Consider the following 25,883-nt stretch of genomic DNA (forward strand, 5'->3'; position numbering starts at 1 on the left):
CCCAAGTTATATGTTAGAAATATTGTTCCAGTATTTGATATTTGAACGTGTTAGAGTTTCATCTGGAAAAGTCTCTTGAAAAAAAAGGCACATTCCTTTGGTGAATTTGGAGAGGGACCTGAATCTTCTCTCCTTGATTGACAACAGGTCATGAGTTGTTAATCCCCCTAGTTCTTTCCTTCCCACTCACTGCGGGTGAGAGGGGGTCTGATTTAAGTTATTCATTGCAAACCTGATCTGACCTATTTGGATTCTTGTGGACAGTCATGACATAATCAATTCTTTAAAACAAATAATTCAACTCATATGAAGCAATTAATCTGACGTAGTCAATATATATGTAATTGTAAGTGCTAAATATACAGTACCAGTCGGTTGGAACCGAAAATCTCAAATTTGGACTCATCAGACCAAAGGACAGATTTCCACCCGTCAAATGTCGATTGCTCATATTTCTTGGCCCAAGCAAGTCTCTCCTTATTATTGGTGTCCTTTAGTAGCGGTTTCTTTGCAGCAATTTGACCATAATGGCCTGATTCACAGTCTCCTCTGAACACTTGATGTTGATTTGTGTCTGTTACTTGAACTCTGTAAATCATTTATTTGGGCTACAATCTGAGGTGCAGTTAATTGCCAATTTCTGAGGCTGGCAACTCTAATGAACTTATCCTCTGCAGCAGAGGTAACTCTGCGTCATCCTTTCCTGTGGCACTCCTCATGAGAGACAGTTTCATTATAGCGCTTGATAGTTTTTGCAACTGCAAAGTTCTTGACATTTTTGGATTGACTGACCTTCATGTCTTAAAGTAATGATGGACTGTCATTTCTCTTTGCTAAATTCAGCTGTTCTTGCCAAAATATGGACTTGGTATTTTACCAAATAGGGCTATCTTCTGTATACCACCCCTACCTTGTCACAACACAACGCTTTCAAAACCTTGTAGAGTCCATGCCCCAACAAATTGAGGCTGTTCTGAGTCCAAAAGGGGGGGGGGAGGGGGGGGAAGGTATTAGTATTAGTATTAGGAAGGTGTTCCTAATGTTTGGTATACTCAGTGTATATTTACTCAAGAGATAAAGGATCTTACATTCTTATAGTTGGTTTGGAATGTTAGTCAGTCAAAGATGAATGTACATTGAGAGAATGTACAACAAAAACAAGGAACATGTAAAACTGTTCCTGTGACATAAAGGTCAACCATCAATACACGATTTGGTCCCTAATTGCACAAAATTGACCAAAAAACACATCTGTCAATCTTCAAATGCACCAACAAGGTTAGCGATTTAACACCAGGTTCATATGTGAATCTATTTCTTCTAATGCATCTAAAAGGCTAACTAAAGAGATTTTTTAATGAGAACCCATCAACATCTAATACACAAAACAAAACAGGTCATTTTGACAGGAAATCATTTGAAATCTAAGCCATGTGGTCAATGTCTATGTAAAACACACTTTCTTTTTTTTTTTTTTTTTTTTTTTACTAAATCAGGAATCACAATAAGGAAAGTGAAAAGAAAATACTGCGTTGGTGGAACTGTTCTCAGCTAAAGTCCCGGTTGGTGAGTATCATCGGGGCGACCACGGTCCAGGTATAGAGGGTAAGGCATACCCAACTGGAGGAGATCTTCACCCAAACCGCCGGCCACTTGCTGGTCATGGCATTGTAGTCTGCATCAGGACTGTATGGGGAAAAAAAGAAGATTTGTATATATAGTCATATCTGAACAATTGTTACGATGTGAATCTGTAAGAGAAATATCCATGGAAGAAGTATTGCGTTGCAGCGTTGCTTTGTGGTCACTTTCATTTTAGAGAGATGGAGCGGTCTCCATTGAAATATAAAATGTTGAACTATAAAAGAACACAATGTGTAATTAATGTTATTTCCTCTTTAGTGTCAAAACATTGTGGTTCCTCCCTATTTTTGACGAACACAATGGGATTCAACTTCACCTCAAAATGTGGAAGCTTGACAACATGGCCCTGTCTGAAAATGTCACTAGCTGTCAAATCCTTGCTCCCTCTGTCCTTATTTTCTCAATTACCTTCAAAGCTCATTGGAGGAGGTTCTCAGAGTGAGGAACCTTGGATCCTCTCCAAGGTGTACCAAGACCAAATCCTCAAAGGGAATTAAGGAAACAAGGACGGAGGAAGCAAAGACTTGACAGCTAGTAATGTTTTCAGACACAGCATTTCACAACGTTGGTCATCTGTGTAGTTTGGCCATACTGACCTGTACCAGTTGGTGAGAGTCATCATGATGTAGAGCGAAGCGAGGAAGAGCATGAAGTGGAAGAAGAAATAGCTGTACTGGACCGTGTCCCTCTCGTTATCCTCCACACGCCTGGGTCCCGTCCCTCCCTCCTCGTCCGGGGTGCCTGCTTTACTCTCCTCCTGGATCACTGTGTCGTTAGAGGCCATGGTTAACTTGTTCACCTGGCTGGTGTTGGACGAGCGGATGCTGCAAGGAAGTACACATTTATAGGCATTATAATAGGCACTATAATTTCATTAGCAATTATAACATAACATGTAAAGCATTTATAATGATGGGTTCTGACTAACTTTAAATATGAAATATCCTTATTCATGTTACTGAGGGAGAGTGGGGAATGCAGAGAGTTAACATTCTGTCAGAACATGTTATTGTTAGATATTAGGTATCATATGGAAATGAGAAGGGCAACAGTCTGGTTTCAGTTGTTGGGTTGTAATTTGAAATACTTGCTACACCAGACGTTAATGGTTATCTGTAGGAGGAATGTATATGGTGGGGTCAATGGAGGTTGGATATGAGCCAGGAGCTTGGAATGTTACTGAGTAAATGAAAAGGCAGTCACATGGTTTTGTTCACTGATAAGACTGGATAGCTCTGGATTAGTGAGGAATGGGGGCTGAGGTCAGGTCAGGTCAGGTCACATGAAGGAACAGTTTATTACCCATATCACTTAACTTCCTGCCAAGCAACAGAGATGTATTGGCTGTCTCACCATACGAGGAAGGTTTAAATACCAGTTCTTGTGTAAATGTGTTTTTGTCTGTTCAGCTGTCCGACGCATTGGGAGAACAAACTTGGTTTGAGCTTTTCCTAGTTGTCTGTTTTACTCTGTTTATTTAGAATCTAACAATAAGCATGGTTAAGCATTTATAAGTATTTCTAATTATTGTAATGCTTTAATAAAATATAACCAAAGTGGATTGCATTAGCGCTTTCAGAGTGCTCAAACTGCAAACTGAAATTCTAATTATGTGAATGAGGGAGTCACCACATCCACTAATACTGTGAGGGACCGACAAATGCACATGACTTATATTCCCCAAACCACGATGTGCTGTAGCTGTACACAAGTCTGCCTTGCTGACCAATCACACCTGGAATAGAGGATGCAGAGGATGAAGATGGTCAATCCCACAATGCTCTGGGTGTCCCACCACTGCAGATAGGGGGAGGAGAGGATGGGCTCTTCATTGCCGATGATCACCACAGTCGTCTGGTTCTCGATCTCCAGTGGGGCCAGTGTGGGCACCAGTGTCTGCTGGAAGATGCTCAGCAGGCTGGGGTTGCATGTACGGTCTAAAGGGGGCCCAGGGGGTGGTTGCCCAACAGGGGAAAAAATGTAAGACTTTGAGATCAAATTTTTCTCCCTTTCATTTTTATAGATATATTTTAATGAGTTGTAAAGCATAATCATATCATTAATCCATGAGAGGGGGTGGTGATTTTTCACTTTCACTCGAGCTGAACAGGTGAATTTACAATTTGCTTGGGCAATGTAGAGTTTAAGCAAGTACGTGTTTGTAATTGAGAATTTATTTGATAGTACCCAGTAATTAGTCATATAGAGAAGCATTTAAACTATTGGTTAATTAAGTATGAATGAATAATGAACAATAGATGAACAGGTAAAGGATGCTGTTGGGGTAGCAGCTATAACAGTGTCTCTTACCAGGCTCGTTGGTCATGGCCGACCAGGTCAGATACATGGTGTACATAGTCATGAAGGAGGACTGGAGTAGACCGGATCGGGGCTGGAATTTCTAAAAATAATTAAACAAAACTGTGATTTACAAACGGATTCCAAAAACGTGTTTATTTTCTTCCATGATTTTATTATGATCGATATCAGGGTTTCCCAAACATGGTCCTGGGGCAGGTTTTGGTTTTTGCCCTTGTACCACACAGCAGATTCAGCTGTATAGTACTAGGGACCCCTGAGAGGCCCCAGGACCGCGTTTGGGAAACTCTTCTCTATATTAATATCACTGCATTGTTGGGAAAGAGCTCTCGAGAAAGGATTTCACAGTACTGTTTTACACCTGTTGTATACTGTGCACGTGGCAAATAAACGTTGAAACTTGAACATAATGACATTGTCAATTTATGGAAAAATCACATTGATTAACTCTTTGGTCCTATCACTGTTCACTTACTTACTAATGGCACTGCCTACTCCAGACTAAACATTTTTAAATCATATGAGCAAAAAAAAAAAAACATTTTATTTGGAATGCTAAGCCAGACAAAATTAAACATGCCTATTTATATAATGATTATGAGTTTGGGGGGCTAAAATTATTAAATATTAAATCTTTAAACACCTCACTAAAAGCTTCACTCATACATAAATTATACTTAAACCCCAAATAATTCTCCAGTAGATTATTAAGAAAGGCTCATCCTTTGTACAAAAATGGCCTTTTTGTCTTTATACAGATTATAATTATACAGATTCCAATACAAAAAGGAGTGGGAGGCCCCGGTGCACAACTGAGCAAGAGGACAACTACATTAGAGTGTTTAGTTTGAGAAACAGACGCCTCACAAGTCCTTAACTGGCAGCTTCATTAAATAGTACCCACAAAACACCAGTCTCAACATCAACAGTGAAGAGGTAACTCCGGGATGCTGGCCTTCTAAGCAGAGTTGCAAAGAAAAAAAAACATAGACTGGCCAAAAAAAGAAAAGATTAAGATGGGCAAAATAACACAGACACTGGACAGAGGAACTCTATCTAGAAGGCCAGCATCCCGTCGCCTCTTCACTGTTGACGTTGAGACTGGTGTTTTGTGGGTACTATTTAATGAAGCTGCCAGTTAAGGGTTTGTGAGGCGTCTGTTTTTCAAACTAGGCATTCTAATGTACTTGTCCGGGGCCTCCCACTCCTCTTTCTATTCTGGTTAGAGACAGTTTGCACTGTTCTGTGAAGGGAGTAGGACACAGCATTGTACGAGATCTTCAGTTTCTTGGCATTTTCTCACATGGAATTTCTCAGAACAAGAATAGACTGACGAGTTTCAGAAGAAAGTTATTTGTTTCTGGCCATTTTGAGCCTGCAATCGAACCCACAAATGCTGATGCTTCAGATACTCAACTTGTCTAAAGAAGGCCAGTTTTATTGCTTCTTTAATCAGGACAACAGTTTTCAGCTGTGCTAACATAATTGAAAAAGGGTTTTCTAATGATCAATTAGCCTTTTAAAATGATAAACACAACGTGCCATTGGAACACAGGAGTGATGGTTGATGATAATGGGCCTCTGTACGACAATGTAGATATTCCATAAAGAAAATCAGCCGTTTCCAGCTACAATAGTCATTTACAACATTACAACATTAAGTATTTCTGATCAATTTGATGTTATTTTAATGGACAAAAAATTGCTTTTCTTTCAAAACCAAGGACATTTCTAAGTGACCACAAACTTTTGAACAGTAGTGTATATGTAAAATGCATATGTAAAATGTATGTAAATGTAGCAGAAAAGCTGTAAAAAAATGTTTTATATATATATTAAATAAATCAAAAACATGATGAAAGTGACATCTGAGTAGGCATCAGTGGAGGTTTCTCCAGGTAGGAAAGGGAGGATGGATTCAAAATCCTCCAAGGAATAAATATACAGAAGTCACCAGCCGCCACCCACTGGTAGACACATGTTATAATTAGGGCCTGAATCTGTTCTTAAACACAAGTCTTTTAAGACTTGTCTTTCAATCCTTATCCCCGAGGCGTCACTGTTAACCTCAGCAGTCACCAGGAAATCAATACACAGGTGGGTCACACTCATGATTAAAGTTAAATGTCAAAAGCATACCATAAACATTTAGCAGATAAAGGTTCAGCCTACGCTCCCCAAATGCTAACCTTAACCACTACAAGGGCAAATGCTAAAAACTGACCTACAAATGAAATGATGAATATGAACGTTAAATGAGCGTTTAATGAACACCGAATGAGGGCTTACCTGTACTCTGGGCAGGATGGACACGACAGAGGCTACAGCACAGAGAATCATGTTGAAGCTGATGAAGAACTTGTTGAGCAGACAGCCCTTTGACTGAGTGTAGAACAGGTACATCAGGACAACGGCGATAAATGACATGATGTAGTTGAGTCCAGTTACAGCGAGTAAGGCTGGACAGAAGAGGATAGAGAGAATCAGATTCTAGTTGCATTGTTTTTATAAAGCAGGACAGATTCTGTCATAGAGCATTATATAGTGTCAGCAATATTGACACCTGACCTTATGATACAGTTCACCATGTATTTACCTGCTTGAGTTGATATCACATACTTTACTAAAAAGTACCAAGTGAATACTTGCTAAAACAGGACTTGAGTTTGAGTTTATTAAATTTTTACAGGTAGAGTGCACTTGAATCAACGTTTCCGTAAAAGTGCGGGTTTTAGCAGCGGCTAATTTTCAACCGCAGTTACTGGGCAAGTTATTAAAAACTATTACAATAACAATACAGACAAACAATGAGCAGTGAGCACATGCAGAGCAACATAGGACAAGCAACACGTAGCACGCAGACAGGGAAACATAGGACAAGCAACACTTAGCACGCAGACAGAGAAACATAGGACAAGCAGCATGTAGCAAGCAGACAGAGGAACATAGGACAAGCAACACATAGCACGCAGACAGAGGAACATAGGACAAGCAACACGTAGCACGCAGACAGGAAAATATAGGATAGGCAACACTTAGCACACAGACAGAGAAACATAGGACAAGCAACACGTAGCACGCAGACAGAAAAACATAGGACAAGCAACATGTAGCACGCAGACAGAGCAACATAGGACAAGCAACACGTAAGCACGCAGACAGAGGAACATAGGACAAGCAACACGTAGCACGCAGACAGAGAAACATAGGACAAGCAACACATAGCACGCAGACAGAGGCACATAGGACAAGCAACACGTAGCACGCAGACAGAGGAACATAGGACAAGCAACACGTAGCACGCAGACAGAGGAACATAGGACGAGCAACATGTAGCACGCAGACGGAGAAACATAAGCCAAGCAACACGTAGCACGCAGACAGAGGAACATTTACCAAGCAACAAGTAGCATGCACATAGAGCAACATAGGACAAGCAACACGTAGCACGCAGACAGAGGAACATTTACCAAGCAACAAGTAGCATGCACATAGAGCAACATAGGACAAGCAACACGTAGCACGCAGACAGAGATATAGCACAAAAAAGCAACAAAACAAAATACATAAAAGCAACAAGGAGAATGATGGAGTGCTGCATCAGATGACCTGGCCTCCACAAAAACCCAATTGAGATGGTTTGAGATGAGTTGCATCCGGGGTGAAGGAAAAGCAGCCAACAAGTGCTCAGCATATGTGGGAACTTTTTCAAGACAGTTAGAAAAGCAAAGCTGTCATCAAGGCAAGTGGCTACTTTGAAGAATCTAAAATATATTTTGATTTGTTTAACACTTTGTTGGTTACTAAATGATTCCATATGTGTTATTTCATAGTTTTGACATCTTCACTATTATTCCACAATGTAGAAAATAGTAAAAAATTAAGAACAACACTTGAATGAGTAGGTGTGTCCAAACTTTTGACTGGTACTGTATATCACTGTATCATCTGCATACATTTGAACTTCAGACCCAGTACAGGCAGAAGGCAGATCATTAATGTATAGAATTAACAGGAGGGGTGCCAGTATTGACCCTTGGGGCACGCCCACATCATAGCTGAGAGTGGGCCACAGCTTATTGCTCACTCTGACACACTGAGTTCTTCCTTCAAGGTATGATTTCATCCATCTCAAGGCATTGGGGTAAAAGTTAAACTTGGACAGTTTTGTGATGAGAACATTATGGTTAACAGTATCAAAAGCTTTCCTTAGGTCTAGAATACAGCCCCAACAACTTCAAATAAAACATCACATCAGCATCTCTAATCAGCAAAATGATTTAGCCAATCATAAACACTTGTGTGTTGATGCTCTTTTATTCTGCCCTTTTTTTTCTCCTTTGTTGTATTGTTTGACTGCTAACTACGTGTGTTGCGATTGTAAGTGGATTTAATATAAAGTTGGATTTGATTTGACTTCCTTAGCAGAGGGTCAGGCAGACTCACCTGCATACCAGCCCCTGGAGTTCCCACTCTCCATGTTATCCACCCAGGACTCATTCCAGGAGTGGGCAAAATCCACCAGCAGAACCAGCTGGATCAGGATGAAGAAGAACGCCCCACAGGTACCCACCACGAACCACACTGCACACACACAAAGAGACCATCATCGTATCACAAATATCCACAAGCACTGCTAAGTATAAAGTTACTAGTATATTACAATTACAACTAATTCAATTATTAATTGCGTGTATCAACAATGAATTGTCTTAATAATCCAATAAATTGTAATATCAACAATTAAAAGTATATCACTAATGTTTATGCGGATTGTGCATGGTCAAGTGCTACATCAATAAATCATAATAAATAGACAAGTATTATGACAAATTCTTTATTTAAATTGGGTCAATCTTACGGTGAGTGAAAGGCCCCTCAGGGATATAAAAGGCACCGACTGTCACTGCAACCATGGTGGCAATCTTAAAAAACCAAAACCTGCATGGGGGAAGGAAGTCATTCGTCAACTGAATCCCTTTTGATAATGTTTTGATAGACTTCATGAATCATTATAAAAAGTATGGAAAATAACTATGAAATAAAAAAAATAATTGTATGATCTTTCAATAATGCCACTCTTGATGTGGTGTACAGATAAAATACAAAATAATATATATTGACAGTATCAGCATTTTTCAAAATGCACATATTACATGGTTATTTTGTTGCATGGTTATACCTAGTAAATATACATGAATAGGCTTATGATGTACATGTCTGAAAACCTGTTATTGCTTTGCCATTATGCGGTATTGTGTGTAGATTGATGAGGGGGAAATTTAAAAAAAATCCATTTTAGAATAAGGCTGTAACTAGGGATGCACCAATGTTATTTTTGGCCGATACCGATATCCAATATTTTCCTTGCCGAAAAAACAGTACCGTTACCGATATTTACAATTTTAGCGGCCTTTTAAGCATTCTTAAGGCACTGCATCTCAGTGCAAGAGGCGTCACAATAGTCCCTGGTTCGAATCCAGGCTGTATCACATCCGGTCGTGATTGGGAGTCCCATAGGCCAGTGCACAATTGGCCCAGCATCGGCTGGGTTTGGCCAGGGTAGGCCGTCATTGTAAATAAGAAATTGTTCTTAACTGACTTGCCGAGTTAAATAAAGGTTACACACACACCACACTGACCCAAAATGTATTTTGTTGGCATTTACGTATGTCCCCATTACTAGTAAACATAATCAAAACCTATTTCTTTCACTTACTTGCTGTGCTGTTTTGTTGTTCATTTGTTCAGCCGTTTCTTTCTCAACCAGGATTTCATCATACATGTCAAGCAGTGAAGTTTCAGCTGTCAGTGCGCACTGAGGAAGAGAGGCCACGGACAATCACTGTGTCCGTTTCCATCTTGTCCAGCCATGTCTGTAACATTTCACGTAAACCCTGTTTCTTGTCTGCATCAAAGTAGCGGTACTTGTACCTGGCATCGAGCATGGTGGTGACACAGTAAAGAGGCTCAGAGGTAATGCCACCGAATAGCTTGTTCAAAGCCTTGAGTACTTATGTAAGTTTCAACCAGACGGTCTGTGTCGGCAGTTTTGTTGAGCAGGCGTTTCAATGCCATGACAGAGGGTATCACATCTGCTGCCGACTCAGTTGATTAGCTTATTTCTCGAGACAGTTGTTCGAATGGAGCTAGGAGTGTTCATGTTTCCAAGTTTCAAACATGTTCTCAAATGCCACTGAAATGGCAGCAGCGGTGTGAGAAAGAGCACATTCTTGAGCATGCAATACGGCTTTCCTCAGAACAAAATCCTCGTCGACCCACTGTGCGGTCAGACTCAGCATACTCATGTGGCTGACATCGCTGGTCCAAATGTTAGTTGGGAAGCTAATAGCAGTAGCTCATGGATGTGAGTGTCAACAATACTGTGTAACTCCGGTAGGACAACATCTGAAAAATAGTGTGTACCGGGGCTCGATGAGTCGGTGAAAGCCAACATCATCCACGACGGAGGACGGTTGATTGTCAAAGGGCAATGAATTCTATTATCTTGGCGTTAATGGGTTTGGCCTTTGAGTTGTCTCGCTGAAATGTTCTTACTTTTTCAAGTGACAGCTCGACTTGAACTTGTTTAGTTGTTGAAAGTGTAGCGCTTAGTATCTTTCTGCTTTTGTTCTGTGTAGCGCTGTATTTTTCTGCTTTTGTTCTGTGTAGCGCTGTATTTTTCGTGGCGTCATTACATAATCTACCTACGCTATATAGGTATGCACGTCATCTACCTATGTTATATACACGTCATCTACCTACGTTATATACACGTCATCTACCTATGGTATATACACGTCATCTACCTATGGTATATAGGTATGTACGTCATCTACCTATGGTATATAGGTATACACATCATCTACCTATGGTATATAGGTATGTACATCATCTACCTATGGTATATAGGTATACACATCATCTACCTATGTTATATACACGTCATCTACCTACGTTATATACACGTCATCTACCTATGGTATATACACGTCATCTACCTATGGTATATAGGTATGTACGTCATCTACCTATGGTATATAGGTATACACATCATCTACCTATGGTATATAGGTATGTACGTCATCTACCTATGGTATATAGGTATGCACGTCATCTACCGTCATCTACCTATGGTATATAGGTATGCACGTCATCTACCTATGTTATATAGGTATGCACGTCATCTACCTATGGTATAAAGGTATGCACGTCATCTACCTATGGTATAAAGGTATGCACGTCATCTCCCTATGGTATATAGGTATACACATCATCTACCTATGGTATATAGGTATAAACATCATCTCCCTATGGTATATAGGTATAAACATCATCTACCTATGGTATATAGGTATGCACGTCATCTACCTATGGTATATAGGTATGCACGTCATCTACCTACGTTATAAAGGTATGCACGTCATCTACCTACATTATAAAGGTATGCACGTCATCTACCTATGTTATATAGGTTTGCACGTCATCTACCTATGGTATATAGGTATGCACGTCATCTACCTACGTTATATAGGTATGCACGTCATCTACCTATGTTATGTAGGTATGCACGTCATCTACCTACGTTATATAGGTATGCACGTCAGCTTTGACATCGGTTTTGCATATCGGCGTTAAACTAGACATCGGGCTGATGCAGATGTTGCCGTTTTTTGCCAATATCGTCCAATTCCGATATGCTCACCAATATATTGTGCATCCCTAACTGTACCTAACGTAACAAAATGTGAAAAAAGGAAAGGGGTCAGAATACTTTCCAAATGCATTGTATATGAATAGGCTTATGATGTATTGCTGTTACTAAAAATTATACTGCAGTTATTCTCCTCTGTTTCAGAGAGGCACGGTGGCCTAAAGCACGTTAGCTCAGTGACCTGTTGTGTAAGAGATTATTTTATTAATATTGCCAATAGTTGTTGTGACAGTGGCTGTAGCAGTGTGATAGTCATACTGTATGACAGAAAATAGTCAACAAACAAGGTTGTCTTACCAGTACCTCATTATGACATTAGTTAAGTTACAAGCAGTGTACATTTTCAGTTAATAATAATAATAAAGGCTATTCACCTTAATACTGACTTTTAAGTCAAAGTTGGTGTAGTAATAAATATGATTACATCTAGGCCTTTACTTTTTTATTTTTTCATGTATTTTTTTTAGGGGGTGCATCATGTGATGGGTGGTTACCCGTTGTGGATGGCAGAGCGTGGGTCTCGGCTGTTCTTGACGTTGATCATAATCAGAGCGAACACCAGGAAACACATGCTCATGCCGAAGCACACCCGGTACACGGCTTTATAGCCCACAAAGATCTCACAGTTCATGTTGGCATGAATTCCTGGGATAGAAGAGCCTGCTCCGTCTTCACAGAACCCAGGAATCTACAGGCACAGATAGACATTCTCACAAACCATTCGGGCCAGTCTAATCTACTGTACAGAGTAGACAGCATTATTATAGTCTAGCTGTGCGATTCTGTATTCAATAACCTAACATTTTCACTTTGGTCAACAACAAGTTGGCTACTATCATGAGAGACTGTACCACAAAAGTCAACTTTTCACATACAGTATTATAACCATTCATACAACAGTGCTCATTTAGTTAAGTCTTAATTATATTATAGTCAAAATGACTAAGACTTAGTCACATTTGTCATTTGAATAATGATTTAGTGTAGTTATTGTCAAAATGATGAAAACAGTGGGACATTTTTTATCAACTAAATGCCCTTTCATTTTAGTTCCATCATATTTGTATAGTGAACATAAATAACTGACTTCCATGAGCACAAACAAACACAGCCTTGTCTTACCTATATATTTTTCTGCATAACATCCTATTCTCTTCCCAACGCAGAAATATGACAAACATATGCAATAATAATAATAATAATAAATGACAGAAGAATTATCTGGCCATGTAAATTCCTAATTCAGCCTACATAGATATTACACGTTACATAAAAAAACAGACGAGAGAGAGAAGCACAATCACCAGATGGTGCTGCAAAGTACAGTAGTATTTTGCATTTCCTTCACTGGGTCGCATCATTGCCATTGTTATCAACGTTCCAGATGCTGCAGCCACATTGTTGTCCAAAAGAACGGGGGCTTATGGATGTAAAATGCAGGCCGATGTGGCTCAACATGAATTATTTTTTTCTTTGATTAGCTATAGTTTTTTTCTGGATTTATTTAGTCAGTTATTGTCACGGCAACTGCCACGGAAAAATCTATTTTTGTAATTATTTTTGTTGACGAAATTAACATGGTCATAAAGTCATTCAACGTTCCCAGGTAACTGCAAAAATAAAGGAAACATGAGTAAATGAGGGAGACAAAGTCAATTGAAAGCATGTGCTTCCACACAGGTGTGGTTCCTGAGTTAATTAAGAAATTAAAACATCCCATCATGCTTAGGGTCATGTATAAAAAATGCTGGGCAGCCCATTATTGTGGCTACCATGACTAGAAGAAGATATCTCAGTGACTTTGAAAGAGGGAGCATAGAGGGTGTAAAGGGTTTGTGTGTCTCAGTCACCAGATCTCAACCCAATTGAACAGTTATGGGAGATTCTGGAGCGGCGCCTGAGACAGCGTTTTCCATCACCATCAAAAAAACACCAAATTATGTAATTTATTGTGGAAGAAGGGTGTCGCATCCCTCCAACAGAGTTCCCGGACACTTGTAGAATCTATGCCAAGGTGCACTGAAGCTGTTCTGGCAGCTCTGGTGGCTCAACGCCCTTAAAACACTATGTTGGTGTTTCTGTTATTTTGTCAGTTACCTGTATATGTACATTTTTAAATGTAGAATGACAGTATACACAGAGTTGCAATGTTAATGCAGCCTCAATATGCAGTAAGTTGTATCTCTGTAGACCCCTACTGTTCTATACTTTGTGTGACTTAACCCTTCCCACCAATAGCCTCCCCAGGTATTCAAGCATTACTAAAGCAACCATTTACCATGTACACAAACATCTACTATGACACATCATGGCTCATCATCTCATGCACACACACACACTGGGTGTTTCTCAATATGCATACTTGCGCACTCCGAGCACGCAATCTGGAGCACGGGAGTGTCGGAGCATGAGTCCAAATCAAAGTACGCAAAACGGAGCACGGAGGGAACTTCTCGGATGCGTACTCCGCCGAACACATTTCGAAGCATGCATTGTTGTATTCGGTGCATGTGACAAATCAAATTAGATTTGAACGAACAGTAATATGACGCAACCAATAACAAAAAAACAACACAACACTTGTTGACATTAATGGCGGCCATTACATGAGCTGAAGTGAGAGAAAATAAACTGATTTTCGGAATGAAATGTTGCCCAATCAAATCTAATGTTACAAAACGGACAAAACGGATGGCACTGTGATAGACTGCATCCAGTTTGCTGAGTAGAGAATTGAAACTATTTTGTAGATGACATCGCCGAAGTTGAGGATCGGTGGGATAGTCAGTTTTACTAGGGAAAGTTTGGCGGCGTGAGTGAAGGAGGATTTGTTGCGAAATAGAAAGCCAATTCTAGATTTGATTTTGGATTGGAGATGTTTGATATGAGTCTGGAAGGAGAGTTTACAGTCTAGCCAAACACCTAGGTATTTGTAGTTATCCACATATTCTAGGTCAGAACCGTCCAGAGTTTTGATGCTGGTCGGGCGGGCGGGTCTGCGGGCAGCGAACGGTTGAAAAGCATGCATTTGATTTTATTAGCGTTTAAGAGCAGTTGGAGGCCATGGAAGGAGAGTTGTATGGCATTGAAGCTTGTTTGGAGGTTAGTTAACACAGTGTCCAAAGAAGGGCCAGATGTATACAGAATGGTGTTGTCTGCGTAGAGGTGGATCAGGGCATCAAGCTAACTCCTCCCCCTTTGGCAGTTCTATCTTGACGGAAAATGTTGTAGTTGGGTATAGAAATCTCATAATTTTTGGTGGCCTTCCTAAGCCAGGATTCAAACACGGCAAGGACATCAGGGTTGGCGGAGTGTGCTAAAGCAGTGAGTAAAACAAACTTAGGGAGGAGGCTTCTGATGTGAACATGCATGAAACCAAGGTTTTTTCGATGACAGAAGTACGGTAGTATGTATATTGAAAAAACACATTGATTGGTACGCCTCGTACCTTTTTTAGCTGCTTGTCCACTCCCGGTGACAGCATGATGCAGGCTATAATGGTCCCTAGCAACAGGATGAAGGCGTAGATGACTCGCGTCACCGTGGAGTTCTTGCTCTGGGGACAGCACCTGCACAGCAAGCATGTCGCACTGCTACAGAGACACGGCACCTAGAGGGAAAGAGATAGGGAAAAACCATTGCCAAACGTTCCTGAAACATATTAAGTCAGTTAGGGACAAGCCAGTCGATGCAGACTGATTAACCTTAGTATTGGCACTTGCAGCAATGTGGTAGTAGATAGGAACTGAATTCAAACGCAATCAAAACAACCCAATCAAAAAATATATATATTTTGAGATTTATTTCAAATTGCCCTGTCTGAGAAATGTGCTTCATCTTCTCTGAGAGGTCTAAAATCTGAGGACAAACTTGTCAACTCCCTCAAATGCTAATATATATATATATTTTTAATTGGTGGTGTTGGTTGTGTAGTGGTTGTGGTAGTTGTGGTGTGGGTTTTATGGGTAGTATAGCATATTGGCCTTGGCCAACACTTATTACCTGGGCCTGAGACAAAGAACAGCTGTATAACTTATCACTGAGCTGTGCCCAAAAGAGGACCAACGCTCTTTTGTCCTCTTGTTGTTACAATCTGATATTTTGCTCGAGGCCCTGGGCTATATGACAAAAAACACTGTGTTGCAAGAGAAGTGACACAATTTCCCTAGTTAAAAGAAATGCATGTTAGCAGGCAATATTAACTAAATATGCAGGTTTAAAAATGTATACTTGTGTATTGATTTTAAGAAAGGCATTGATGTTTATGGTTAGGTACACGTTGGAGCAACGACAGTCCTTTTTCGCGAATGTGCACCGCATCGATTATATGCAACGCAGGACACGCTAGATAAACTAGTAATATCATCAACCATGTGTAGTTAACTAGTGATTAATTATCCTAATTGGTAACAAATATAACATGAGGAAAAGTCAGGATCCTAGTCAGGCAGGGTGCACTCTAATAGCATTTCAATCGATCTGAGACCTTGAAGTAGTTGTTACCCTTGCTCTGCCACGGCGCAGCTTTTGTGGAGCAATGGGTAACAATGAAAGGCAGTTGTTGATGTGTGCAGAGAGTCCCTGGTTCGAGCCCAGGTAGGGGCGAGGAGAGGGACGGAAGCTATACTGTTACACAAACAAGGGGTAGCATTTGCTTTTTGACCATTTCTATAACAAGGGTTAGGCCTATATCCTCACATACCCCCTCAATTCATCCCCTGGTTTTAACCATAAGACATCTCCACATAAATGTATTTTTTATTTATTTATTTTTATTTCACCTTTATTTAACCAGGTAGGCAAGTTGAGAACAAGTTCTCATTTACAATTGCGACCTGGCCAAGATAAAGCAAAGCAGTTCGACACATACAACAACAGAGTTACACATGGAGTAAAACAAACATACAGTCAATAATACAGTATAAACAAGTCTATATACGATGTGAGCAAATGAGGTGAGATAAGGGAGGTAAAGGCAAAAAGGCCATGGTGGCAAAGTAAATACAATATAGCAAGTAAAACACTGGAATGGTAGATTTGCAATGGGAGAATGTGCAAAGTAGAAATAAAAATAATGGGGTGCAAAGGAGCAAAATAAATAAATTAATTAAATACAGTAGGGAAAGAGGTAGTTGTTTGGGCTAAATTATAGGTGGACTATGTACAGGTGCAGTAATCTGTGAGCTGCTCTGACAGTTGGTGCTTAAAGCTAGTGAGGGAGATAAGTGTTTCCAGTTTCAGAGATTTTTGTAGTTCGTTCCAGTCATTGGCAGCAGAGAACTGGAAGGAGAGGCGGCCAAAGAAAGAATTGGTTTTGGGGGTGACTAGAGAGATATACCAGCTGGAGCGTGTGCTACAGGTGGGAGATGCAATGGTGACCAGCGAGCTGAGATAAGGGGGGACTTTACCTAGCAGGGTCTTGTAGATGACATGGAGCCAGTGGGTTTGGCGACGAGTATGAAGCGAGGGCCAGCCAACGAGAGCGTACAGGTCGCAATGGTGGGTAGTATATGGGGCTTTGGTGACAAAATGGATTGCACTGTGATAGACTGCATCCAATTTGTTGAGTAGGGTATTGGAGGCTATTTTGTAAATGACATCGCCAAAGTCGAGGATTGGTAGGATGGTCAGTTTTACAAGGGTATGTTTGGCAGCATGAGTGAAGGATGCTTTGTTGCGAAATAGGAAGCCAATTCTAGATTTAACTTTGGATTGGAGATGTTTGATATGGGTCTGGAAGGAGAGTTTACAGTCTAACCAGACACCTAAGTATTTGTAGTTGTCCACGTATTCTAAGTCAGAGCCGTCCAGAGTAGTAATGTTGGACAGGCTGGTAGGTACAGGTAGCGATCGGTTGAAGAGCATGCATTTAGTTTTACTTGTATTTAAGAGCAATTGGAGGCCACGGAAGGAGAGTTGTATGGCATTGAAGCTTGCCTGGAGGGTTGTTAACACAGTGTCCAAAGAAGGGCCAGAAGTATACAGAATGGTGTCGTCTGCGTAGAGGTGGATCAGAGACTCACCAGCAGCAAGAGCGACCTCATTGATGTATACAGAGAAGAGAGTCGGTCCAAGAATTGAACCCTGTGGCACCCCCATAGAGACTGCCAGAGGTCCGGACAGCAGACCCTCCGATTTGACACACTGAACTCTATCAGAGAAGTAGTTGGTGAACCAGGCGAGGCAATCATTTGAGAAACCAAGGCTGTCGAGTCTGCCGATGAGGATGTGGTGATTGACAGAGTCGAAAGCCTTGGCCAGATCAATGAATACGGCTACACAGTAATGTTTCTTATCGATGGCGGTTAAGATATCATTTAGGACCTTGAGCGTGGCTGAGGTGCACCCATGACCAGCTCTGAAACCAGATTGCATAGCAGAGAAGGTATGGTGAGATTCGAAATGGTCGGTAATCTGTTTGTTGACTTGGCTTTCGAAGACCTTAGAAAGGCACGGTAGGATAGATATAGGTCTGTAGCAGTTTGGGTCAAGAGTGTCCCCCCCTTTGAAGAGGGGGATGACCGCACATGCTTTCCAATCTTTGGGAATCTCAGACAACACGAAAGAGAGGTTGAACAGGCTAGTAATAGGGGTGGCAACAATTTTGGCAGATAATTTTAGAAAGAAAGGGTCCAGATTGTCTAGCCCGGCTGATTTGTAGGGGTCCAGATTTTGCAGCTCATTCAGAACATCAGCTGAGCAGATTTGGGAGAAGGAGAAATGGGGAAGGCTTGGGCGAGTTGTTGTGGGGGGTGCAGTGCTGTTGACCGGGGTAGGAGTAGCCAGGTGGAAAGCATGGCCAGCCGTAGAAAAATGCTTATTGAAATTCTCAATTATGGTGGATTTATCAGTGGTGACAGTGTTTCCTATCTTCAGTGCAGTGGGCAGCTGGGAGGAGGTGTTCTTATTCTCCATGGACTTTACAGTGTCCCAGAACTTTTTTGAGTTAGTGTTGCAGGAAGCAAATTTCTGCTTGAAAAAGCTAGCCTTGGCTTTTCTAACTGCCTGTGTATAATGGTTTCTAGCTTCCCTGAAGATCTGCATATCACGGGGGCTGTTCGATGCTAATTCAGAACGCCATAGGATGTTTTTGTGTTGGTTAAGGGCAGTCAGGTCTGGGGAGAACCAAGGGCTATATCTGTTCCTGGTTCTACATTTCTTGAATGGGGCATGTTTATTTAAGATGGTTAGGAAGGCATTTTTTAAAAATATCCAGGCATATAGCCTAAGGATTTCATGATGACAGTGATTATGTCTGTTAAACTGGGAACTCGGGGGGAAAAACGAGGTCAAATCATGACATCAGTTATTTTCAGGTCAGAGAAAGAAGCCAGAGTTTCTGAATTTTAATTGCGAGTTGGATGACCGTTCAAAACTATTTTGATCAGTCTAAGCTCCCAGTTGTCTTGAACGCACTGAAGTCGGAAGTCAGAGATTCGAGTTGTTTTGAATGTGCCACTAGAGACTTAGGCTACCTCCAACAAAGAAGCCCTAGTGTCTGTATTGATGTGAGAAATAATAATATTTATACAGTAATGGTGGTTGGCTGCAATATCAACTAGCCTAATAATTTTTGTATTGAGGTGATATGCCTATTTTAGCTAAATCGACAAATTAAATTGATTAGATTACTCTAGCAATGAAAAATATTTTTTTACATGACGACGTTTGTAAGGTGTTCATGGTGAGATCTTTAATGATAAACTAGACAAACACATGACGTGTAACAAAAGTAGAGGCGTCACGTGACATGAACGCAGTTTGACGCCTTACATGGAACCCAAACCGGCTGCGCGCGTGCGCCATCGTGTATTTTGTCCCCCTACACCAAACGTGATCACGACACACATGTTAAAATATGAAATCAAACTGAACCAATTATATTAATTTGGGGACAGGTCGAAAAGCATTAAATATTTATGCCAATTTAACTAGTTAGCTTGCACTTGCTAGCTAATTTGTCCTATTTAGCTAGCTTGCTATTGCTAGCTAATTTGTCCTGGGATATAAACATTAGGTTGCTATTTTACCTGAAATGCAGGCAGGACATGCAGCGCATCTGCGTCAGAAATAGGAATGACTTCTATTTTAGCCCTTGGCAACCTCCAGCAGTGTGGGTGCAATAGTTGAATAACATAGATTCCTAAATTTATTTTGCAAAGCCCTCGGTGTAGTCAGGGTATTAGAAAAATTATTGTCTCCATTGACAGTCCATGTTAATTCATGGCAGTATTTTACAGCACAAGGAAAACGTTAGGTAACTTGGTGAGAGGCATCACGAGGCTTAATTCTGGCACTCATCACCCCCCCATACCGGTCATCCTACTGCCTCTGATCTGGCGGACTCACTAAACAAAAATTATTTGTTTGTGAATTATGTCTTGAGTGTGCCGTCTGGTTTGCTTAATAAAGAATTTGAAATTATTTATACTTTTACTTTTGATACTTAAATATATTTAAAACCAAATCATTTTTTACTTTTACTCAAGTAACGTTAGTATTTTATTGGGCGACGTTCAACTTTTTCTGTTAGGGTATTTTAACTTTTATTCAAGTATGCTAATTGGGTACTTTTTCCACCACTGATCCTGCCAACATTGTATGAGCTCACCTCAGCTGCACTTGCCTGGGATACTCAGCCATTCTTTCATACATGTCAACCTGGTTCTTGTTCACAAATATGGTCGTGATGATATACGAGAAGCACCTTACCCAGCTTGCGACAGAAAAGGCCCCAAAGACACCTCCCATAATGTTCTGATTTCGGCACAAGATTGCACTCAATCTCTTTAGTGGTTTTCTTCCTGGAACGGTACACGTTACTTTTCTGTCCTGGACTCTCAGTGTAGATACAATTTGAGTAACAACTTTTGAAAATACTAAATATTTTAAATAAATGATTTTGTTGTAGCGCTGTACAAGCGATTGCTAGACTAAGTCCTCAACTGTAGGCAATCTTCTGTGATTTCCTTCCGTTGAAGGTTGTTTCCCAATGCGTCACACAGGATGATGTCACTACTTTCAGATAAGTACAGTCGATACAATGTTGCTGCTACGGTCCAATCGGTTTCATCTCTTATTAATGCTGTCATTGGTCTAAAATCAAATGTTTGAATTCCAACCTCAACATACAGTATAAGCTACAGTTTACAGTTTATTTAGTAAACTACACACACAAAAATATGTCATCAATTTAAAAAAAACATTATGAACATATTCCTTTGAGTAACAGTCAGATCTAATTTACATTTTGATAAAAAAATAAAACTTGGCATTCAACTTCCCATGAAAAAAACAAAAACAATATATACATATTATGTTGTCATCTTCAGGAAACAAGTTATATAGGTGAACACAGAATGTACCTTGGTAACACTTTATTTGAACTGCACATCATAACAGTGTCATATTATGGTCATAAACATGACATAACAAATGTCAAAAGATGTAAAGGCATCTTATGTCACTGAATGTCAAGTGACAAGGCAGTGTCATTTTTCATGTACTGTAATGACATGTTGACATAGTTCAGGTAACTTATTATGAAGCTGTCAAGACGTACAGTGTTACTCATTTATCGGTCATGACGTACAGTGTTACTCAGTTATCGGTCACGTAAAATGCTGTCCAGATATCCATTGGCATGGCATAACCTCCAAGAAATAAGGTAGCTATATCGATCCAGTACAAGTAGGTAGATGATGTTCAGGAGAAACTCTCGCACCCCCCTGTAGCAATATACTGTATCGTACGTCCATAACACCCCATACTGTAGCAGAATCAAGAGTGATGCCTCTGTAATATGGCTGGACAACTCAGTCTCCTGTCCAACAGCTCCCTGGTGTGACCACATTCACAACAACACCTTTGACCAGCCGAGGCCCCATACTCCTTCAAAACCTAATAAAAGAGAGAAGTCATTAACAAAACAGATATTTCTCATCCAAGCAAAAAGGTCACCTTTACAGAAAGAAAGGTAATTTTCGGTAACCATTACAGTGGTCACTCAGAGTAATGCAGCTCATGGTCAGGTCAGGATTTGGAACAGAGGACCAGTCACAGTGCTCACCTCCCTTGCCTCTCTGTCCTGCATCTCCATACTCTTCTTCTGTAATTTCACTGCCCACGGCAAGAGGCTGGAAGAAGACTGCTCAAACTTGACTCTGCTGTTGGTGCTCTTGGCACTGCCAACTCTGTTGGCCCCATTGCAGGTGGCAAGAGCAGCCGTGGCAGACCGGGACCCCCTAATGGACAGAGGGACGATGGAAGAGGAGACTGAGGTGGAGGGGAGCGTTTGAGGCCTCGTAGCGCCCCTCTGGCTTAGCCTCTTGTTCATGATGAAGGAAAAGGTCCTCTGCTCCTCGTTCAGCTGACGCATGCAGGTAAGCTGCTGCTGCTCCAGCCTCTTCAGAGTCTGAGAAAGAGAGACAGCAAGGGAGGAAGTCACTAAATGGCCATGTTGGAATGGACACAAGTAGCAGTGTCATTTGATCTGTTGAGCAAGTGCATGAGATATTTGTTCTTTATCGTGTCAGTTCAGATTCAAACCTATAAATCGTCTGTTCTCTATCCATGGAATTAGTCCACTGCACCACCAGGATGGAGCTAGCGTGCCATGTTTTTTTTTTACAAAGCTGGTAATTTTAGTATTTTCAAACAGACCACAATATCAAAGGAAACAAGAACTCAGATGTGGATGTGGCCAATAAGGGGGCGCGACCAACACACCTGAAATAACTTAACAAAATACAGGATAGAGGGAGTTAGAGGGAGTTTTGTTGATGCTGAGAACAGAATGTATGTTCTTAAATAACATTCTTAGAATGTTCTCTGAACGTTAAAGTTCTCGTGTTTTTTTTATGAAAAGTTTTCTTAACGTTCTCTGAACTATTTGGGAACATTCCCAATATCGAACCAGTTGGAGAACGTTCCTAGAATATGACCAAAATTGAAATGAAATGTAACCATGTTTGAACTTTTACGAAACATTCTGGTAGCCCTTTACACTCGTAACCGTGTACGGGTTGAACATGGCCAATTTGGGCACTGATAAACACCTGAATTGGAGAGCAATTGCTGTACAGTAACATGCTATACATGACATTAGAACTCTGATCTGTGCTTCACAGCGCTGTATGGGTTTTGACTGACAGCAGTTATGAACTTGAGCACCTCTTGCAACAAGAAGTTGCCCCCATCCCTCACGCTAATTGGGCCACTTTTGTGTTGTCTGAGTGAAGGAAATGCTTATTGAAGAGGACTATGTACAGTATTTTGAAAGATGAAACGCACTTCACATTTCCATACCATAAAACTCTTGCCATACGCAGTGTCAACGTTTATGATCACTATGTTTGATGTACAGTTACAAGATGATATGGCATACCCTGCAATAGAACAACCTATCAACTGATGCACACTTGACCCATATTGCGATTTATAATGGACGTTTTTGGATTGTGTAAACAACAAGAGTAACTGTGTGATTGCTGGGATGCAGGGTTGTGTTCGAGACAAAATAATGAAGAGTGTGCTTGCTCTAGTTCCTCAACAGCACAGCTGGGAGAGCTAAATGAATGAATGAAGGAAACTAAGATTGAACTCTTTGGCCTGAATGCCAAGCGTCACGTCTGGAGGAAACCTGGCACCATCCCTACGGTGAAGCGTGGTGGTGGCAGAATCATGCTTTGGGGATGTTTTTCAGCGGCAGGGACTGGGAGACTAGTCAGGATCGAGGGAAAGATGAACGGAGCAAAGTACAGAGAGATCCTTGATGAAAACCTGCTCCAGTGCGTTCAGGACCTCAGACTAGACAACAACCCTAAGCACACAGCCAAGACAACAAAGGAGTGGCTTCGGGACAAGTCTCTGAATGTTCTTGAGTGGCCCAGCCAGAGCCTGGACTTGAACCCAATTGAACATCCCTGGAGAGACCTGACAATAGCTGTGCAGCAACGGTCCCATCCAACCTGACAGAGCTTGAGAGGATCTGCAGAGAAGAATGGGAGAAAGTCCCCAAATACAGGTGTGCCAAGCTTGTAGCGTCATACCCAAGAAGACTCGAGGGAGTAATCGCTGTCAACAGTGCTTCAACAAAGTACTGAGTAAAGGGTCTGAATAGTTATGTAAATGTGATATTTTTTATTTTTTATTTTTAATACATTTGCTCATGTATAAAATTCTAAAAACAGTTATTGCTTTATAAATCTAGACATACCCCATAATGACAAAGCAAAAAAAAAAATATTTTGCAAATGTATAAAAAACAACTTACATAAGGACTGTAATGTAACAAAATGTGGAAAAAGTCAAGAGGTCTGAATATTTTCCGAATGCACTGCAGTTGAAAACTCTTATTTGAGTCATAAAAGTGCATTGAAATTACTTAGGAACTGTGCACACACAGGTTTGTGGCCACAGAGACATGAGTTAGTCCTCTCACTCAAACTCTTGCCTAGCCCACATTTTCCAGGAATATACTTATCATGCTACTAAGTGTATCCAGAGTATTTTCAGATTTCACTATCAACAAATGAAGCAAAAAGTAAAGTAAATGTAAACTGCATATAAAATCAACAGTGTAATGTTTGGATTCTGTTTGTGTCAGGTGAACTGTTGTGTCCTCACCTTTGGTCTAATAATTTCCCCATAATCTCCAAACTGTTCCCTTTCAATTGATAACATTGTTATCCAAAAGCTTTTCATATTTCTTCTGTAAGAAACATTTCAATTTAGCCCTATCCATATTGGCTAATTCCCACGAGTGTAAAGGGTTAAGCTGAAAATGAATAAGTCACCATCTAGTCTCACTGCCTAGACAATTATTTACAAAGTTAACAGAGCAGTAACTGGAATTATTAAAAGTCACGTGATGCTTCTAACTTTCAATGAAAAGTGAATATATGCTTACAGGAACATGAATAGGCTATTTATTTTTTATTTTTACTTGTAAAATATACAAGCCCAGTAAAAGATAGCCTACAATTGTATGCTATACATTTATAAGATTAAACATAAATCTAAATATGTGGGTTATATTCAAACAAGCGAATCGGAAGGAAGATTTGAAAATACAAAATAACAATAAAAAGCAGAACGTTACCTTCATAAGTTGCTTCTGTTCCTTTATGAAATTATTGTTCACAGTTTGAGAAGCGGTCATTAAATCTGAGGCACAGAGGGAATAAATTGGATCGCTTCTGTAAAGACATGCCAGCGAGAAGGATGGATTGGCATCCATTTCGTTTCTAAGAACTATCAACGACAGGAATCAACTGTAATTTTCAACTTCAAATAGCCTATTCCCAGTTGATATGCAGGCTACAAGTGCATGCGGCTGTAAGCGCAACAATACTTGAAGCATGCAGTCTGTTGGTTCCCGCATTCGATCGTAGGCTATTGCCCCCACCAGCATATGATCAGCAACACTAAAGAAGTACTTCCGGGTCAAGGAATTTCGGAACTGTTCAAAATAAAAGTCTCCCACGTAATAGTAGAAAAGTGCCTTTAACCTGTATTTATTCAGGATGTATAAAAATCATTAACAGTTATTTATATTTGTTCATATTTTCGTGACGTTTACATTAAATGTGGGGTTTAGGTCAAATAAATGGCCCCAATGCAAATAACGTGCATTATTGTCTTATAGAGAAACGTGTATTTGTGCTGATGTTAAAGTGGGATGGGGAGTACTCAGTACGGTCTGTAGAATGGTGTCATTTCATGGGGCTCTGAATAATATATGTTACTGGGGTTTTACTCTGGGTGACTGGTCTCAGATTATCCCGTAGGCGAAGAAGCCAGATGTGGAGGTACTGGTCTGGGGTGGTTACACGTGGTCTGCGGTTATGAGGCCAGTTGGAAGTACTGCCAAATTCTCTAAAACAACATTGGAGGCAGCTTATGGTAGAGAAATGCACCTAAAATTCTCTGGCAACAACTCTGGTGGACATTCCTGCAATCAGCATGCCAATTGCAAACCCTCAAAACTTCTGTGGCATTGTGTTGTGTGACAAAATTGCACATTTTGGAGTGGCCTTCTATTGTCTCCAGCACAAGGTGTAATGATCATGCTGTTTAATCAGCTTCTTGATATGTCATACCTGTCAGGTGGATGGATTATCTTGGCAAATGAGAAATGCTCCCTAACAGGGATGTAAACAAGCTCATCAAACATGGGACAAACACTTTATATGTTGCGTTTATA

General features: G+C 40.5%; 1 protein-coding gene across 1 annotated transcript; it reads right to left on the reverse strand.

The window, feature by feature from the left end:
- Positions 1-1,003: 1,003 nt before the first annotated feature.
- Positions 1,004-25,115, reverse strand: si:ch73-267c23.10 (serine incorporator 3). Its single transcript, XM_021610640.2, has 12 exons — positions 24,780-25,115; positions 21,747-22,091; positions 20,390-21,577; positions 15,126-15,287; positions 12,172-12,365; positions 8,825-8,904; positions 8,410-8,547; positions 6,253-6,422; positions 3,955-4,045; positions 3,380-3,581; positions 2,241-2,468; positions 1,004-1,686 (listed from the first exon to the last, which is right to left on the reverse strand). Exons 3-12 carry the CDS (start codon positions 20,426-20,428, stop codon positions 1,548-1,550), a joined length of 1,443 nt encoding a protein of 480 aa, XP_021466315.2. The 5' UTR covers positions 20,429-21,577; positions 21,747-22,091; positions 24,780-25,115; the 3' UTR covers positions 1,004-1,547.
- Positions 25,116-25,883: the final 768 nt, after the last annotated feature.

This window comes from Oncorhynchus mykiss, chromosome 7, assembly GCF_013265735.2.
Source record: "Oncorhynchus mykiss isolate Arlee chromosome 7, USDA_OmykA_1.1, whole genome shotgun sequence".
Lineage (NCBI taxonomy): Eukaryota > Metazoa > Chordata > Actinopteri > Salmoniformes > Salmonidae > Oncorhynchus > Oncorhynchus mykiss.

Coding starts and splice junctions, on each gene's coding strand:
- si:ch73-267c23.10 (XM_021610640.2), bottom strand. CDS start 20,428: ATGGGAGGTGTCTTTGGGGCCTTTTCTGTCGCAAGCTGG. Junction 8,905..12,171: donor CGCTCTGCCATCCACAACGG/GTAACCACCCAT, acceptor TCCCCCATGCAG/GTTTTGGTTTTTTAAGATTG. Junction 2,469..3,379: donor CTCTGCATCCTCTATTCCAG/GTGTGATTGGTC, acceptor ACTTCCTTGCAG/CATCCGCTCGTCCAACACCA.